Below are 20316 nucleotides of genomic sequence, written 5' to 3' on the forward strand. Positions count from 1 at the left end.
CTTTGAAAACTCATTTACAGCATCACAAATCAAAATGCTGACCTCCCGTTCGTAATCATCATAACTATATTCAAAGGGTTAAAAGGGAAAAAATTGTAAGGGTAAAATTCGGGGATTTGATAGGCTGAATATGGGCAAACTGAAACTAGTTTCCAATGCAGGACAGCAAGATTATCACGTCATGTACACCCGACCAGTAAACAGCATTTTTGAGATTTTGCCGTTTTTGTTGAGCATTGTCTTTTGATTCGCTCACTGAACAAACATGGTCTTGTCTTTTGAATCACGAACATGCAGGAGAACGTGTTTGACGTTTTCTTCAAGAAGTTTAAAGGCGTGGACTGTGTTGACAATGAGGTTGGATTTGAGTTAGATTTGCGCTGATGCTAAAGGATTTGCAGATTGGATGGAATACGGGCTGACATCGATTTTGTTATGTTTGATTTCGCCGATGATACTTCGAAGTAATTTTTCACTGTCTATGGACAACTTAAGTGTCACATCGGTATGTTTTTTGAGTTCCTCCGTTTGTTGTCTGTTCTTCTCCTTTTGTCAAATTGTCGTACGATTTAAGCGGTACTCATTAGGCATTCTGCCAAATAGCTGAAATCTTATCGGCTTTTGCAACAAAATTAGCAATATCGCTAATACGTACTCATACCTCTGGCACCCCAGGTTCTTTAATAACGATGGTCCGTGGGGAGGTTATATACCACCGGTACTGTGGCCAGAGTTTCATATAATCCAGTAAGTCTTGTTTGGATCGTGCTTTCATTTTCCTGGCAAGATTAAATTCCAAAATTTTATGGAATTATGTTTGTTAGCATTGGATGGAGAATAGGTGCTGACATCAACTTATTTTTCTGCCCATTGTATCCTGCTCATACATCCTTCATCAACAAGGGATCGATTGCCAGAACTTCACTTCTCTCCGCTGTGAAGCAGCCGTCGTTGTCCAGGTATTCAGCCACTGGGACCGTATCGTTGCCCAAATAGTGAATTAAATTTATTTCCTAATATATGTTTTTTTATGCCAAAATTGCTAAGTGGTGTGTTTGGTTGTCTACCGAAATCTGCTTGGAGATGTGATACATTTGTACTGTTTTGTTTGCAAATTGAAAAACTTTTGATTGAATTGGTTCTTTCATGTAAATGTGTCAAGTTTACATGCGATTTTCATACAACCTACTTGTCCTTTAATGGTTTGTATCGATCGTTCAACAAGTCCAATTTCTCTGTGATTTTTAGGTTTCGTTGCAGTTTTAATAATATTACTATTTTTTTAATACAAAATGGTTTACTTGTTTTTCTTATTAGACATTTTGCTTGATCCAAACGTTTGATTCGCATGTTTTGAGGTACGTCATGACTATGACTGCTTTTTTGGAGGAATTATAAAACATTTGAGTCTTTTGTTTTTTTGTAAATTTCTAATGTCGGGTTCTTTGAAAAACGATCAATACATGCAAGGAAATTTATATTTTGGAAAATTTCATTTGTTATTGTTTCTCCAGAATCAGTTTGAATCTCTTCATTTGGTTCTGAACAATTTTTTGAAGGTTTCAACTTTTACGCCGGACTTACATGCTTAAGTCAATGTCTTACAGGGTTTGCTTACCAATGTCTGTACAGGGTTTGTGCTTTGCGGCTTCGTTGAGGATTTCTCGTGCATATATGGCCAAAATGCTTACTGGCCAAGGGATATCATCTCCCAACTTCCGGGATTGGACATTTAGTGGGATTTCAATACTGCTTCGTGGATGGACTTTAGCGTTGCAATCCTCTCATCTACAGATACCAAGCCAGAGCGTATGTGAAATTCGCGCCATATTCACAGAAGATAAATGTACAAGTATTTTCTTTGTTGCTCATTAATCAGAAAGACGCAAAATCGCATTTTTAAGCGTGGCATAGTTTCGGAGGGAATTTTTGAACGTTTAGTCAAAATAGTTTTAAATTTTTTTTCACCCGATGACTCTACTGTTGACGAACGAATTGTGATTCGTTTGTTGATGTTTGGGTTACATTGACATTTGAACTGGCGTGGATTCGACCGTCACACGTCTCGAGTTTTTTGTTGATGTTGATGGAGATGCATTTAGGTTACTCCTGTTTTCAATAAGTTTTACCGGAAAAGTTCTGCTTTGTAATTGTCTTACTTTTCGAGTATTAGTGATGCGATATGAATATTCGCTTTTTATCGCATTAATGTGCCGTGGTTCACAGTTTGACGGTAAAGAACTCATGTAAATTGCTGCAATAGCGTCATAATTGCGACTAATAGTGGCAATCGCAGAATGTTTGTCATATTTGGCAGTGACATTTGTTTGCTGATTTGGTTGGCAAGAGTCAACTAGTCCCATTCTATAGTCAACAACACACGGAATTTTTTATTGTTTAAATCAATTTTTTTGAAGCGATCCACATGGCTTGTAAATTTGCTGTTGTAGGATCTGTTTGATCGATGTTCTTTCAAAACAAAGAACAAGACCTTATGATCAGTAATAATAGTGAAATGTTTTCCAAAAGATAGTATTTAACATATTCTACTGACAAACTACACCTAATTATTCCAATTATTTGACACTACATATTTCCTTCTGGTTATTAATGAAATGCAAATTAAATGCAACTGTTTGCCGACATGTAGATGACCATTATTTTAAGGCACCCCTAGTCCAAAACGAGACCCATAGCATTTGATACGGATTTCAAAGTCTGCTGTCTTTGTGATTTGATTTTTTTTTGTTTTGGAAAAGTTTTTTAAGTTTTATTCCACTCAAATTTAAGATTTTTTAAGTTAGTGGCGTGTTGGAGGACATAACTGTGAAAGATTTATATTGAATTTTCCTAAATACTGTACCGAAACTAAAACCCATCTTAACTGCCAGCCAAGTTTATATGCGGAAAGATATAAAACTGCTGATGTTTTTGTTTCTAGTTTGGACGTTTCATACTGACTAAAATCATCACCAATCCAATCAATTTCTTTTTTGTGCAAAGTGACATATCAGAAGTTTAATTTGAAGATTGTCATCATTAAGTTCCTGAAGATATCTAAAGAATAACTTTAAGTACTCTTCTTGTGAGCCTCGACTAACAATTGCAATATCACATAAGAAGCAGAGTGATTTCTTCAATTATGTGAAAGTATAATCAATTAAATTTTGAAATACTGCTCTCATATCTGTATTTCCAAATACATCTGTTTTGAAACGATTAATGCCAGTACATTCGTTGTTAATAATACTACTGTTACAATAGTGGGATGCTTCAAAATCTAAATTAAGTTGGCTGCAGGCAGTTTTTCAAATCCAGTGATGTGATGTATGCTGTTTCATCTGTTGCTTTCGAAATGGTTTTTGTGTTGTATTGTGTCTATTTAGAAACCAATAGATGGAAAATCAGTAGATAATAATTATTCTGAAGTTACAATAGTGGGACGTTTCAGGATTTCATTTAAGTTGGCTGCAAGCGTTTTTCAGATAAGGTGATGTTATGTATGCTGTTTTATCTGATGCTATTGAATTTGTTTTTTGTTGTACCGTTTCTAATTAAGTGCCGATGTTTGGCATAGGACTCTTTTTGTGTGAATGGATCTATTTAGTTTTTTTAGAGTCAAGGGCAATTTGAACTGGTTTTTTTCTTTTTTCATTAATGAAAATAGCAGAGACCTAGTTTTCGTCCGAGCAACAATTTAATTTCATATTATTTTTTATCTACGAGTTTTTGAAGCCCTGTTGACTAAACTTTTTATTATTCTTTGAAACAAATCAACTTTGTTTGTAAAAAGCTCCAAAAATAATGTGTAAAGTTGATTTTTTGCGTGTTTGCGTGATATAGGATCAGGAAAGTTGGAGCTATTTGCATTTTGATTGAAGAACATTTTTGATTATCATTATAAGTGCATCTTGATCGACTCAGAAAGAATTCCACTTGTTGGGACATTTGTCCTTAATTATTGGTCCATATCCGTCTTCAACGACAGTCTTTTTGATTTTTCGGCAATCTAATCATTGCGTTTCGCAATCGTGACAGTTACCCACAATTTTGATTGTTTCACTTGAAAATATTTTCAGATCATCTGTCACTGGGTTTTTACACAATAGATGGGTTCATCTCCGTCTGTTACCGCATATGCAAGACTTTTGTGGTTTATTGTATTTAGGCTGACTGAAATTACCAATGCTTTGTTTCGATGTTTCCAAATTGGACCTGAAGTTTTACTGCTTTTTGCATCGCGTACATTTTGCATCGCGTACATTTTGATAGTTACATTTTGATTTCCCACTAATTTGTCCTATGTATCCTCGTAGTCAGAGTCATAATTTGCTTTGTAGATGTTATGTTGCATTAGCTTGCAATCAGTTTCAATATTCGGTCTGAAACTTTATTTACTCTACGTTTAAGTAGACCGTTATCGTTAGATTTACAACTAAGAATATCAAAATGGTGTCTGACACCACAAATCTTAAAACCCCTTTCCCTATGCAGGAAAAAGTCGGCAATGATTCGAAGACGAAGGGTTTCACACTTTGGGCAAATAGTCAGTTTTTTCTCTGTGGTGTCAAAGAGTTGTTCGATTGGAATTCTAGTGTCTTCGGACACTATTCACCGAGGAGTTTGTTCCAGAAATACTCACTGTGTATGGGTCTGTACAGAAATTTTTAACTGGTTTTGAATACCCATTTCTTCTTTTATTGCCACAACTAGTGCTTTTTTTTGTTGTCACAGTCTTTGTAAGCTACTTCTGTTGAAACTATTCATTCAACAGATTGACTACAAAGAAATCACGCATGATGGCATTCTTTTGATTCGCGAGATTGCAGTTTAGTAATAGTTTGCAATCATAGAATTTTCCAATGGATTCAACTTTGAGTTTTTTGGGAGTGAGAATTACCTGTGCTTCAAAAGCGAACTTTTGTTGTTCAGTGAAGATGTCATTTAGTAAAGTCCACAATTCTGCAATTGTTATTCCATCAACTTCACAAGTCGACAATCCGGAGCAAAATATTCGTCGGCCCTCCACACGTAAAACTCAGGTACGAAAAAAAAAACAACTTAAATATCACATTCCGTACAAGGGTGACCTCTACACAAAATACTAGCCGCCTGTACTTTTTGACACCTGTTTAAACATGCGTTGTTCATATGCTCATTTCGTATTCGGCAATCGCATTCACTCTGAGCTGTGCTGTTATCAACTTTTTCTTTTTAGACGAGCCTAGCTGAAAGTGTTAATTTCTCCGGGGGGGGGGGCGCTTCTATGAATATATTAATAGAAATCCTTTCTTCTGAAGGAATTACCAACTTCAATATCCCACGCCTTATTTTCCAGCATAAAAGAGGTTCCAACATGGGTTTTCCCAGAAAAATTGGATTCTGAGAAGGGCAAGTTTGTTTGTTGCTGACTGCGTAATTTAATCTGCATTGAGTGTAATTGCGTATTCGTATTGGGATTGAAGGTAATTTAAGAAGATGTGGTTTTGTGCTGCAAATCAAGTCTCAATTAGCAGTTGAAAATTTAAAGTTTCACGAGACTGTTGTGAATCAACTGAGGATTATTTAGCAACAAAAGTGTTGTTGAAACTCAATTTCTTTGAGTGACATGCAACGAAAAACGGTAAAACCCAGCATATATTATTTTGGAGAATCAGATAAAGAAATTTTCAGAAAAACTTTGGCAGCAACTCGAGGCTTCACAACCAACTTTACCACTTGATTTTTCACTGACCAAATGCAAAAAATAAATCGTTTAATTTTGCTTCAGTCTCTTCCAATTGTCGTACAGATGATAATTCTTTACAAAGTTATATTCTTGATGTTCCTTGATGCGACCCTTCACATTAACTAATAATACCACCTGTCTTAGGGGAAGCCTCTATTTCTCGTCACAAAATTTAGTCCAAAATCTTTCTCATTTTCTTAACCTTAAAATTCAGTTGGCTTTCAAAGCAGTTGATATTCAAATTAGAGCCTAATCAGCAAACTGATTGTAAAAGCATCACGTTTCCAAACGTTTATAACGTTGATGTACTCTTTTAATGTACATTTTGTTGCCAGGTTTGATGTTATTTTTGTCAGTTTTCATGTAAAATTTTGCTCTATTGTCTTGAGTTGCTATATGTCAGACTTTCTTACAATTAAGACAAAACTAAACACATATTGCAAAGAATTCTTTGTATATTTTTCTCGTTACTGTTTGCATCAGAAGAATTAGATCTTCATAAGACTAGCTTGACAGGTTTTATTACATTCAACCTGAAAGTGTTCTGATGTTTTAACCGAAGCGTGAAATATGAGGATGCTATATTGGAATCAAATTGACTGCCACCACTTTATTAGAAGGCGCTAAAATACCTTTTTATGTTTAATGATATCGTCGAAGATAAGTACAACGTCGATATTTTGAAACATTTAGGTAAGGGAGGACGTGTTATGTTATTCTCCAGGAAATAAGATATAAGACCATAAGTGTACAGTAAGCGATTCAAAATCAAAATTAATATAAAGAATCTCAGATTTCCTCGATCCAGAAAATTTGAATTAGAAAATGATATATTTCTCGTGGATTTTCTTTATTAGACACTGGTGTGAAAACAATATCCGTGCCTGAATTTTTCTTTGCCTAAAGTTTCTCTGTTTATCCTAGATTGTAGCTGCGATGCATTTTTTTCCAGTGCCATATCCAAGAAACTAAAAGAAAAAAGAGCAGTTTTAATCGTTTATTTTTGTAGTTATTTAAATGAGTTGAACTGCTTACGCTGAGTTGAAAGACTCTTTTTTTCGGGGGAGGTTTCATAAGTGGTCCTCAATACGTTGATTTGAAGATAACAAAATATTTTCGTAACCAGTTTTTCGTTGTCTCTTTTTAAATATCTGAAGTACAAAGATCTGTTTGAATACAATAGCAAGACTTTTCTCAAACCCCAATGAAAAATGGATCAATAGAACACGTTTTTATCTGTCATTTTGTATACTGTTAAAAATCTGATGCGACTAATAAAAGATTTTGACCTAAAAGGAATCAGCGTTTAATTTTTGTACTTTATGGTTTCCTCTAATTGATTGAAAATTCGGTTTCTGATAACTATACTTTCCCTCTAAAACTAAAAGTCGTCTTTTTCGTGACATAGTTATTGTTTGGTTACTACTTGATTCATAATTATGGGAACTTCGGCACAACAGCTTTACAGTTATTATGAAGTTCAACCGGAAAGTTCTGAGATGTAATAACGGAAATGTGAGAAATAATGATGCTTTAATGGAATCCTTTTTACTAGCGCCGTTTTACTATAAAGCGCTAAAAGACCTTCCTATATTCGCTAATATTGTCGAAGGGAAGTACAACGTCGACACTTCAAAGAATGTCAAAATAGGCAACCGAAAATCTGTTGTTCTGTCCGAAGAAAGTTATGAGAAACAGATCCAGTATTTTCGATACAGTACTGGATTCAGATTCCATGTTAATCAAAAATCTTTGGTTTCTTTTACCCCAAAAACTTTATATAAAAGCTGATAGAGATCATATGGGTTTACAATGACAGACACTGGGCTTGAAAGCAATATCTGTACTTGGACTTATATTTGTTTGTTTGAAAGTTGTTGTGCTAATCCTAGAAAATATATTCCAGCAAACTGTCCCTGTGGCTTAGTCACGCAATCAGAACAACACTAATTGTATTAATAGCATTTTTAATCGTCAGTTTTTGTAATTTTTCTTCTTAGAAGTAAAAATGCTAACCGCAAAATGAACGACTATTTTTAAGGGAAGATTTGTGCCAGATTGTCCATAATCCGTTGATAGAAAGATAACTACTCCTCCGTAGCCTATGATAACTTTTCTCTTTTGGATTTTTGAACTAAAAAGATGTGTTTGCATAAAAAAGCACCGCCGAAAGGCGTTGGGCTAGAAACAGAATCTGAACTTGGACTCACATTTGTCTCTCTGAAAATTGATGAGCTAACCCTAGATTATAGTTGCGGACACACTTTCCCAGTGGCCTATTCACGCAGTCAAACAACTGTAAAGGTATAAATAGCAATTTTAATCGTCAATTTTTCTAGTTTTCAGGAGTAAAATTGATAAACCAAAAATGAACGAATAACTTTTAAAGGAGGACTTATCAATATTCGACAATCCGTTGATAGGAGGATAACTTCTCTTCCGTGGCCTATGATTAGTTTTCTCTTTTTGTGATTCTGAACAACAGAGATGTGTTTGCATAAATTAGCGCATCATTCTCCCAACAGCAATGGTAAATGTGTCTACGGACCACCATTCTATCATTTTGTATCATTTTTTCTCGTCACTTTGAATCCTTTTAAACATCCTATGCGAATAATTAAATAATGTGGTGACATAAACAGACTAAACGTTTTGAACTTTTTCTGGGTGGTTTTCTCTAATTGGTTGGAAAAATTGTTTTTAGAACCCAAAGTTTCTTCTAAATCTAAAGCTGATCTCTATTGAGCCGTAATCTTTGTTTTGTTAATGTTTGCTTCGGAATGTTGTGAAGTACGGAAGACTAGCCTTGCAGTTAACAAGAACTTCAAACGTGCTGACAAATATCAACAGAAGCATGATGTATAAGGATGCTATATTGAAATCAAATTTACTGCCAAATTTTGTTATAAAAAACTAAAAGACCTTCCTCTGTTCCGTAATATCATCTATTGGAAGTACAACGTCGAGATTTCGAAACATGTCGAAGTAAGTAACAGAAAAAATCTGTTGTTTTGTTTGATGTAAATTACGATATACAGAGCCAGTTTTTTTGGTACAGTACTTGCTTCAGATTCACTTTTAAACATTAGTTCTAAAAAACTTTTTATAGAAGCTGAAAGAACTCATGTGGTTTTACCTTGATAGACAATGGGCTGGAAACAACATCGGTCCTTGTAATTTTATTTGTCTGCTCAAAAATTACTCCTAGAATAAAAATCCTGGGTGTGATTCACCAGTGGTTTTTCCAGGAAGTCAAAACAACAACTAAACTTTTAATGATAATACTATTTGTCAAGTTTTATAGTTTTTTAGAGGAGTTGAAATGCTATCTCCATTTTGAATGATTACACTTTTAAAATAATAATTATCAGTTGCCCGAATTTCTTCGATAGGATGTTATCTACTCCATTGCAACCTATAACAAGTTTTCTCCTTTTGGACATCTGAAATACGAGGCTTGCTTGCATGCAATAGCACGTCAATCCGTCAACTGAAATGGGCAATGGTTCCATGATCCACATTTTTATCTTTGAATTTTTATCTTATTGATAATCTAATGCGACCAAAAAAGTGTCCCAGCGGGACTAAATGTCTTTTACTTTCACCAATTTGAATTTCTCTAATTGGTTGCAAATTTCGTTTCTGCTACCTGAAGTCTCCTTCTAAACCTACAACTCATCCTTACCGGGCCATAATTATTGTCTTGTTACCATTTGTTTCAGAATGCTGGGATCTCCAGAAGTCTAGCTTTAATTTTATTTTTTTGAGATTTTAATTATAAGTTTACGCACCATTTAAAAATTTATAGTGCTTTCAAAATCGAAGATTTTTTCTCAGTTTTTTTGCGGCAATCAAATTCAAGAAATATTATTTTCATTTCAAAAAGCAATTTTCCCATTAAATAACAGCAGAAGTGAATGATCCTCGCCCAAAATGCAGCTCGGACATTAAGAATCTTCTATTTGTATGAATTTTGACATCCAGTCAACATATCATTTCGGAAAACTAATGAAGCAAGATACACAGAAATTTTGCACAAAAGGCAAACCAAACTTTGATCACAAAAATTTGTAGACTGCACATTGTTTCATTGGTAGCCAATGCGGCTGTTTGATATAATTTGCTGTCAGTGAACCAAGTGATAGTCTAAAAGTGAGAAAACACGTTGAGTTCAAAAAACGCTGCAATTTCTGTTTAATGTCCACTTGTAGCACATAGTATTGCTTGTTGCGGTAATCTAGTTGCAAGGGATTCAGTACCAAAACTGTTTTGATCCACGACTTTCTTTGGACAGTATGCCTGATGGAACATTTTCACCGCAGAATATAAAAACAACTACGACACACAGAACTAAGTAGTTTTCTGTAAGAAAATCTCAAATCTAAGTAGAAATCCTGCAAATAAAAAAATTTGGAATCAGCTGGAAGTTAAATATCTAAATATACACTCTGTATTTTGCTAAAAGACAAGTACTCAGTTTTATTAGAATTTAACCGGAGTTTACGACTTTAGCCAATTTAATCACTTTTGCGGAGTTGTATAAATCAAGTCAAAACTCCGCTGATTTATCAAACCGCTGTAAACAGAATAGACAACAGTTCCATTGGCATAAAGGTGATAATTGACAACAAGACGTTCCAACAGAACTTACTGAGGAAAGAGATATTATAAAAAAAAGGATGCTCTGATCAGATAATTGAGGAACACTTTTTATAGCTCTTGGCATCAAATAGTCACCATCAACCAACACTTTTCGAGATCTTCTCAGTTAACTATTTAAAAAACAAAGCACTTTGTCATTGGAACTCAGTTTTGTTTCAAGAAGAGAAGAAAGGAGTAATTCATGATAAAGAGTGTCAAAGACATCTGAAAGATCAATTCCAAAAAAGTGCTCTCTGTCTTATCTGAATAGAAGAGCAAATCATTTGTCATCCCAACGAGAGCTGTTTCTGTAGAGAAGAACTCCTGCAGGCGCTTTGATATTTACCATATAGAAAATTCTTTCCAAGGTGTTCACACATTTGCATTCGCCCGTTCTAATAGTTCCGACATGCAACTTAAGTTTGAGACAGATGAAAAATTAAAAAAAACTTTCCCTCACAGAATTTCAGAATTTGCGTTCCTCAAGTTGGGCTTAACAATGGCCATTTTATAGAACTGTGGAAAACATCCCCCGCCTCCTGCGAAAGAATAACAAATTTCAGAAGGTCGAGAGTATAATAATCTGCAAATGACTCAAGATGTGTCGGAATGATGTGCAGTGGAGACGTACTAATTAGCGACGCCAAAATTAGAAGGTTGTTCTGGATTATCGACAACGCTGTGAAAAAAATCTTTGTGTTATTATCGGATTACAGAGTTTCAGGATATATCGCAGTGGAAATTGATGCTATAATAGTTTCATCTTTTGATAAAAAAAAGAACTCATTGAAGCCGTTTGCAAGCTAAATTTTGCTTTTAAATTTCAAGAGCTGTTCTGCATCATAACCGAGAAGCCAACTTTTTACGGCTACAAATTTTTATAGGCGCATTCTCAATTTACAATATGAGCTTGACCGTGAATTTTTCAAAATACCTATGGTAACATTTTCATAATCTGACCTTAGGACTGATGCTTCCGACGTTCTATATTTCGCTCTGCTTCTCTCTTCTTTCGTTTCAAATTCTCTTTAAGTTTTCTACAAAAATTGTCGTCAAGAGATGGGCATTGGTGCTAGGTAAATGTTTTTCTTTTGAGTGAAAGATAAAAACCCAACCTATTCGCCTCAAATTTGAGGTACTTATTCCAGGCTCATCAATAATTGAGACAGTTTCAAAGTTTGTGCATGGCTTCAGTAACATATCAAAACCTTCATAGTCGAACTTTTTCCAATTTCTATGCATCAACTGTTGTTAAGATTTGCGTTTCTTTGCATTTCTGAGTGAGAAGCAGATAAAATAATGGTCCGAAGAAGTAATGAGGTTATTTGATTGAACATTATTTGAAATATTGTCTGAAGTTTTAACATGGTCAAGAACTCCAACACTTTTTTGGGATTTCTCGCAGACGTACGGAGTCAAGCCTAAATCTTCATTAAATGAGATCCGCAATTTCGATGCACTGTTATTTACTTTCAATGAAATGGTAAAGTCACACCCCAGGAGATCAATCTCGTCGAATTGTAGCCTTTTCCTTCAAAAAGATAATTAAAATGATCAACGAAAAAAGAATTAACATTTAATCGGCGAGTTCACTAAACTGAGATTACTTAAAAAGTGATTGCTCCAACAGTTAAAAAGGCATAGCAGCATTCACAAAACTAAGGAGCAGTTTTTTTCAAAATGATGTAAATGGAGATTACACCCGTTAAAGTGACAAATTCCACCTTATGTTTTTTAATCCTGGGGACAATAATCTTTGAAAAGTCCTGGGAACAACACTGCTATAGAACAAAAACGTCATATGCGTTGTTCGTAATCTGCGATCCGGATTTCTTCCGTTTGTACCCCCCCCCAGCTTACTGGGTGCATATTTTTTGCATCCCTAAACGCACGTTCTTTCTTTTTATGCTTTTAACATAATGATTTATTATGTAATGGCAAGCGCTCTGTAACTGAAGAGACGCTCCAAACAGAAGAGATCCCAAGATTAATAAAGTGCAACAAAAATAAGTTCATTGAATCCAAGAGAGTTTTTACCTCTTTCATTTTGTTTCTGACAGAGCGTACGGTATGTAGAGGAATATTAAGTTCTGTAGTAGATCCTCGTTTTGTCTTTCCTTTGAACTGAAAAATAGTAGTGGTCAATTTCGATCCAATTTTCTTAGCCAGTCACAAGCAGCTACATTCAGTTAAAACGTCGACATCATAAAGTATTTAGGCCAGAAATAAGGTAACTCATTTTTCACTTCGTAAAATTTAAGTACACAATGGAAAGTTTTAAAGTAAGATTTTGACTGCGAAACTTGGAGAATATGAAATAATTCGCCGTTATTTTTTGCACCGTACTCTTCCAATTCTGATATTGTTATGTTCGGACTTAACTGACATACAAATAAATGACGACGTTTCGGGTGTGCTTTAACACCTTGGATAACTGATGGTTTGGGGTTTGTTACTGTTTTCACCTCCTTGGTTGATCTTTCTCTTTTCTGTGCAGTTTAAATTTCAAAGTTATCTGCCTCTCTCTTTTTGTTTACCGTCGCAATGTGATAACTGGACGAGGGGTCTATTCGATTTGTGATGGGTTCAATTTTTGCAGCTTTTAAAAAAACATTTCCTGATCAACGCTGTCATTGCGTAGTTTTGTCACCTCAAGGATAAGAGAATCAACACTATCGAGTTTTTTCTCAAAGGCCGTAAATCTGTCCTGCGCATATTGTTCTGCAGTAAGGATAGGAGTACAACCAGCGCATGATCAGAAAATCATTTTTTGATATTTGCCGTGCTTGAAATTACAAAAGAACCAAAGTGGACATATTTTTTATTTCATTTTCTACGAAAGGCAGTGACCTGTACGTTGCAAGGATCGTTAAAAACTTTACAAAGTTTCGGGGGTTGTGATGGCACCATTGAAAGTTGGGGTAAATTGGGATAAAAGGAAATGGCCGCAAGGGGCCTCAACTAATTAACCATACATAAATTACTTTCAACTTACTTCGTTTTGATCAATTGTAAATTTGCGATTTTCTTTTTGTACAGTTTCTTTCTTTCAAGTTGGAATTCTATCTCCAAACTAAGCTTCCAATGTCAATTCTCGTGTTCGGTATTCGTCGAGAGTTTTGATGGTCCCTTACAGTGTACTTAAATAAAGCATCTATAGTGTCATTAACTTAAATTGGTTGCAATACTGGTATAGTATCTTTCACTGGAAAACTGTTTTATCACCTTTGCACTCAATTGCGTGTACTCTAATCGGTGAGTCCGCCTTGGCACGCTCTTCAAACCTTGTGGTACTATGTTGGCATGTCTGCCCTACGTAGATGGATTTGCATCCATTACATTTGGGTTCATAATCCACGTGGGATTTAAATTCTTTATAAAAGCTAGAATTAAGGTGAGCTAAACAGCTCTTAAGATTCCGAGTTGTGAAAATTGTCTGTACACGATGATATTACTTCAAATTTTTTTACAAGATCATTGCAAACGTCGCCTATTTATTGTAATAGAATGTGTTGTTTCGGTGTATTTTTCTGTTTTTACGGCTACGCCAGAGTTATATCATTTTATTTCTGCTTTAACTCGCAGCCGGTTAATTGTATCCTTGATAATTCTTCTCACAATGTCATCGACATATCTTAGGAAAAACTTTAATTTCGAACGCATTTTTAATTTCAGTCTAATCTTTTTTACGGCAGAATGAGCACCACCAGAACTGGTTTTCCATGCTACCACATTTTGTGTTACTGATTCTTTGACATTTTGCGTGGAACCATCTATTGGATATTTTACACTCAACACCCATGATCTTCAAAAAAAAATGAGATCCGCAACTTCGATTCACTGTTATTTACTTTCAGTGAAATGGTAATAGCACCCCCCAGGAGATCATTCTGGTCGAATTGTAGTCTTTTCCCTCAAAAGGTAATTAAAATGATCAACGAAAAAAAGAACTAAAATTTAATCGGTGAGTTCAATAATATGAGATTACTTAAAAAGTGATTGCTCCAACAATTAAAAAGGCAAAGCAGCATTCACAAAAATAAGGAGCAGGTTTTTTCAAAATGATGTAAATGGAGATTACACCCGTTAAACTGGCAAATTCCTTCTTATGTTTTATTAATCCTGGGGACAATAATCCTTGAAAAGTCCTGGGTACAACACTGCTATAGAATAAAAACGTCATATGCGTTGTTCGTAATCTGCGATCCGGATTTCTTCCGTTTGTACCCCCCCCCCCAGCTTACTGGGTGCATATTTTTTGCATCCCTAAACGCACGTTCTTTCTTTTTATGCTTTTAACATAATGATTTATTATGTAATGGCAAGCGCTCTGTAACTGAAGAGACGCTCCAAACAGAAGAGATCCCAAGATTAATAAAGTGCAACAAAAATAAGTTCATTGAATCCAAGAGAGTTTTTACCTCTTTCATTTTGTTTCTGACAGAACGTACGTTATGTAGAGGAATATTAAGTTCTGTAGTAGATCCTCGTTTCGTCTTTTCTTTGAAATGAAAAAAATGGTAGTAGTCAATTTTGATCCTTTTTTCTTAGCCAGTCACGAGCAGCTTCATTCAGTTAAAATTCCGACATCATAAAGTTTTTAGGCCAGAATTAAGGTAACTCAACTTTCAATTCGTCAAAATTAAGTATACATAGGAAAGCTTTAAATTAAGATTTTGACTAATAATGAAATAATTCGCCGTTATTTTCTGCATAGTACTCTTCTAATTCTGATATTGTTATGTTCGGACTTAACTGACATACAAATAAATGACGACGTTTCGGGTGTGCTTTAACACCTTGGATAACTGATGGTTTGGGGTTTGTTACTGTTTTCACCTCCTTGGTTGATCTTTCTCTTTTCTGTGCAGTTTAAATTTCAAAGTTATCTGCCTCTCTCTTTTTGTTTACCGTCGCAATGTGATAACTGGACGAGGGGTCTATTCGATTTGTGATGGGTTCAATTTTTGCAGCTTTTAAAAAAACATTTCCTGATCAACGCTGTCATTGCGTAGTTTTGTCACCTCAAGGATAAGAGAATCAACACTATCGAGTTTTTTCTCAAAGGCCGTAAATCTGTCCTGCGCATATTGTTCTGCAGTAAGGATAGGAGTACAACCAGCGCATGATCAGAAAATCATTTTTTGATATTTGCCGTGCTTGAAATTACAAAAGAACCAAAGTGGACATATTTTTTATTTCATTTTCTACGAAAGGCAGTGACCTGTACGTTGCAAGGATCGTTAAAAACTTCACAAAGTTTCGGGGGTTGTGATGGCACCATTGAAAGTTGGGGTAAATTGGGATAAAAGGAAATGGCCGCAAGGGGCCTCAACTAATTAACCATACATAAATTACTTTCAACTTACTTCGTTTTGATCAATTGTAAATTTGCGATTTTCTTTTTGTACAGTTTCTTTCTTGAACTGTGCAGTTTAAATTTCAAAGTTATCTGCCTCTCTCTTTTTGTTTACCGTCGTACTGTGGTAACTGGATGAGCTGTCCATTCAATTTGTGATGGTTTCAGTTTTTGCAGCTTTTTAAAAAAGATTTCCTCAACAAAGCTATCATTGCGTAGCATTTTCAACTCACGGATAAGAGAATCAACACTATCGAGTTTTTTCTCAAAGAGCGTAATTCTGTCCGGCGCAGATTGTTCTGCAATAAAGACAGAAGTACAACCAGCACACAACGAGGAGATCATTTTTTGATATTTGTGGTCCTTGAAATTATCAAAGAACCAAAGCGAACATATTTTTTCTTTCATTTGCTACGAAAGGCAGTGAGCTGTACGTTGCAAGGATCTTTAAAAACTTTACAAAGATTCGGGGGTTGTGATGGCACCATTGAAACTTGGGGTAAATTGGGATAAAAGGAAATGGCCGCAAGGGGCCTCAACTAATTAACCATACATAAATTACTATCAATTTACTTCGTTTTGTTCAATTGTAAAGTTGAAATTTTCATTTTGTAGTTCCTTTCTTTCAGGTTGGAATTTCATATCTAAATTTCACAAACTAAACTTTCAACTTCAATTCTCATGTGCGGTGTTTGTTGCGCGTATTGATGGCCCGTTTCAGTGTTCTTATATAAAGCACCTATAGTGTCATTAAGTTAGATTGGTTGTCACACTGGTCGAGTATCTTTCACTGGAAAACTGTTTTATCTCAGTTGCACTCAATTGCATGTATTCTCATCTTGGCATGCTCTGCAACTGTTGTGGTACTATATTGGCGCTGCCCTACATAGATGGATTAATGGATAGATCCATTACATTTGGGTTCATAATCCACGTAAGATTTGAGGTCTTTAAAAAAGCTGGACTTAAAGTTAGGTAAACAGCTCTTAAGATTCCGAGTGGTGAAATTTGTCTGTACACGATGAATTTTGTTCAAATTCTTTTACAACATCATTGCGAATACTGGCTCTTTTTAGTAATAGAAATTGTTGTTCTGTGAATTTTTCTGTTTTTCACGGCTACGCCAGTTGTACACCCCTTCCTTTGTTCTTTCACTCGAAGCTGGTTAATTGTATCCTTGATAATTTTCCCTACCCAATGCCAAGGATAACGATTACGATCCCAAATTATTTCATATTTTGTCGATGTTGAAGGGTTGCACAGCTACGATAGTTCACAATTGTTCCATCATCTGATAGTTTTTGATACCATGTGCAAAAAATGTATTCTCCGGTTGTACGGTTGTACGTTAAATGACATGTCCGGAAATTTCAAACTGTTTTGTCATCCGTTGTTTCTAATTTAAGTTGAAGATTTGGAAGGAGGTTATTGACCGCATCTAACAGCTCTTTGGTGTCACCTCTAACTGTTCTCACAATGTCATCGACATATCTTAGGAAAAACTTTAGTTTCGTATGCATTTTTAATGTCAGTCTAATCTTTTTTACGGCAGAATGAGCACCACCAGAATTGGTTCTCCATGCTATCATATTCTGTGTTACTGATTCGCTGACATTTTGAGTGGAACCATCTATTGCAAGTTTCACACTCAACATCCCTGGAGCGTGCTGTTGCGCGGTGTCCGCAACTGCGACAGGTGCTCAATTGTTCGTTGGTCGTACATTTAGTTGTCTGTAATTTCAATTGTGGCTCCCAAAATTCCATCCAAAGGTTAGCCAAAATCACATAGCCAACTCGTTCTTCTGACATTGCCATTTTTCATTGCATTTAAAATGGAAATTTATGGCGGCTAATTCAAGCGGACGATTCATTGTTGTTCTAGGTAAGTCTGGTTTATCATCCCTAGCATAAAGCAATCGCAGGGAAATTTTATGGTCCTCCTTTACTGGAATGTTGGTATATAAAGTTTTTACATCTAATGATAAGATTTGTTCATCTTTTTCAAATTTTGTCTGCTCCAGAGTTTTCTTGCGTCATTGGGGTTAGTTTCTTTGTTTGCACCTTCAATCTTTTTGAAAAAGATTCTTAGAAACTTGTTAAGAATATGGTAACAATTTCAAGGGATAGAGTGAACAGGTCGCACAGGTTTTTTTTTGTATACATTCGCTAATCCACACGACATTGCTGGTTGTTCTCGGATGGACCTTAAAGCTTCGTAAACCTGAACCGGTATCTTCCCTTTTTTCCTCATATCCAAAAGTTCTTGTTTTAGTTCTTTTTCATTTTTGATTACAATATTATCACAACTATTTTCAAGTTTTCTGAACTTTTCGCAATCTATAACTTTTTCAGATTTTCTGCGTACGTGCGCTTTTTCATATCATAAAAACCAACACCCTTATTTAAAGTGACAGTAATCAGGGCGTTGTCACGCAGATATTTTAGCACTTTTGTTTATGCTCTATCTAATGTGTTTCTCTGATGTTTTTGAGTACCATTTTGCTGCCGCTTCAATTTCGAACAGTTTTTCACCTGAGGCATTGTTCCCACGCAGATTCTTAATCAAATTGTCTGTCCGCCAAGAAGTGCAACGCTTTAAACTTGTCCCTTATTGGATGCTTTGAAGCAAAAGCGAGCAAGTACCAGACGAATCACGGCAAAATATTATCTAGAACCACTACAGTCTTTTCATCAGATGATCTTAGCGGCTTGTCCTGTCTTTCCGAAAGTTTGGCAAGTTCTCCCTGCAGTCTTTGTTCAGAACTAACTACATGGTTGCGGACTCGGTTGCTCAAAACAAAAATTACGGAGGGCAATAGATGGTTATCTAAATTTTTAAGAACTTTTCGACTGGCAGCTTGCTTTTGGTCACATTTATTGTGAGTGTCAACTGCTGTGGAAATTTCCGACCTTAGCAATTTTAGTTGAAAACTATGAACCGCTTGATCCGAAAAAAACATCTGTTCATGGAACACGCAATTTTTTATAAATCCGGTATCATATCTGTGTTAAGGCGTTTTTCTGCAGATTTTTTCTCAACCAACATCTTGGCAGTTTAAGCATAGCTAAAGGTTTGTGAAAGACCTCCGGTGAGCAAACACCAAGACTTTAATCAGGTGCTGAGATGTATTAACGGAAGCGGTAGGTATACGGATGCTATATTGGAATCTGGAATCAAATTTACTTCCGCCACTTTATTATGAAGCCCTAAAAGAACTTCATCTGTCAAGTAATATCCTCGAAGGGAAGTACAACGCCGCTATTTCGAAACAGGTCAAAATAAGTAATAGAAGACGTGTTATTCTGCCAGAACTAAGATATGAGATATACGCAAAATTATTGGTACATTACTGGATTCAGAGTCAATGTTGATCAACAAATCTTAGATTTGTATTACCCAGAGAATTTCAAAAATGAATGGATAGAACTCATGTTGATTTACTTTCATAGACACTGGGCTGAAAACGTTATCTGTATCTCGACTTATTTTTGTCTGTGTGAAAATTGTCCTTCTTAGATTACAAAATAATATTAGTAGTCAATTTTTATATTTATTTATAGTTACCCCCTTGTTTGAAAGACTACCTATTTAGGGAGGACTTATCAATTGTCCAAAATCCGTTGGTAGAAAGATAACTACTCATTCGTAATCTATAATTTGTTTTCTTTTTTAGATATCTGAAGTACAAAGATGTGTTTGCATACAACAGCACGTCATTCTTCCAACCGCAATGGGCAATGGATCTACGGACCACGTTTCTATCTGTTATTTTGTATCCTGGTAATGATACGATGCGACCAATAAAAGAGGGTGACCTAACGGGACTGAACGCTTTAAACGAGTTCTTCTATTTGGTTGAAAGTTTTGTGTCTAGTGACGAAAAGAATTATACAGATCTTTGTGCAAAGAATTCTTATTTTGATAAGGATAAATGCGTGAGACTGAATTTGACGGAACCTTTCAAAGAGGAGTACAACTCGGATTCGAAAAGTTTGCTAAATGCGATGATTACAAAACCGAGACGTGGACCTGCATATTCTGTGGATTACCCCGCTCATAAAGTAAGATACAATATCTCCAGTATAAGAAATTTTAAAAAGGAAAGTCAAAGGTAAAAAGTAAAAGGTTTTGTTGTGAGATTTTAGCCTGATAAGTGTTGCAATGACTTCTTTTAGAAATGAACCAGGGTGAAAAACGCATCTCCAAGGCAAGTACATTATTGCCAATTCGAAGTCTTTGCTTTTCGAATTCACCGGCCAGTAGATAGGAGAAGGCTATACGGTATAAAGCGCTATCTGATATTTGACCAAGGAATGAGTCGAACATAAACAGCTATTTGGAAATTTTGAGGTTACAGGGAAACTACGCTTTTGTTTCCCTGTCAGTGGAAATAACAGTTTTTGTTCAACTGTTATTTCAACTGTCGACAGACAGCTTTAATGAAATAAAGATTGGATTAACGTCGTTATTGAATTAGGGTAGGAGGGGTTTAATTAGATCTTGTGATTTTGGAACGGCTTTGATTAATAATGCAATTCAGTTTTGTTTTGTTTCGCTGAATTTTTTTGCTACATTTTTGGAATTGAG

At 35.5% G+C, this 20316-nt stretch overlaps 1 protein-coding gene across 3 annotated transcripts in view; it reads left to right on the forward strand.

Annotated features, from left to right (window-relative positions):
* The window catches only part of LOC142339094 (uncharacterized), a 72082-nt gene that overhangs the window by 40063 nt on the left and 11703 nt on the right, over positions 1–20316 (forward strand). For all 3 annotated transcript variants that reach the window (XM_075388833.1, XM_075388824.1, XM_075388816.1), the window contains exon 3: positions 19403–19790. In XM_075388833.1, the coding sequence (XP_075244948.1) occupies positions 19403–19790 (388 nt within the window). The remainder of the gene's footprint in view (positions 1–19402; positions 19791–20316) is intronic.

Source organism: Convolutriloba macropyga, chromosome 1 (assembly GCF_964194025.1).
Source record: "Convolutriloba macropyga chromosome 1, txConMacr16.3, whole genome shotgun sequence".
Lineage (NCBI taxonomy): Eukaryota > Metazoa > Xenacoelomorpha > Acoela > Convolutidae > Convolutriloba > Convolutriloba macropyga.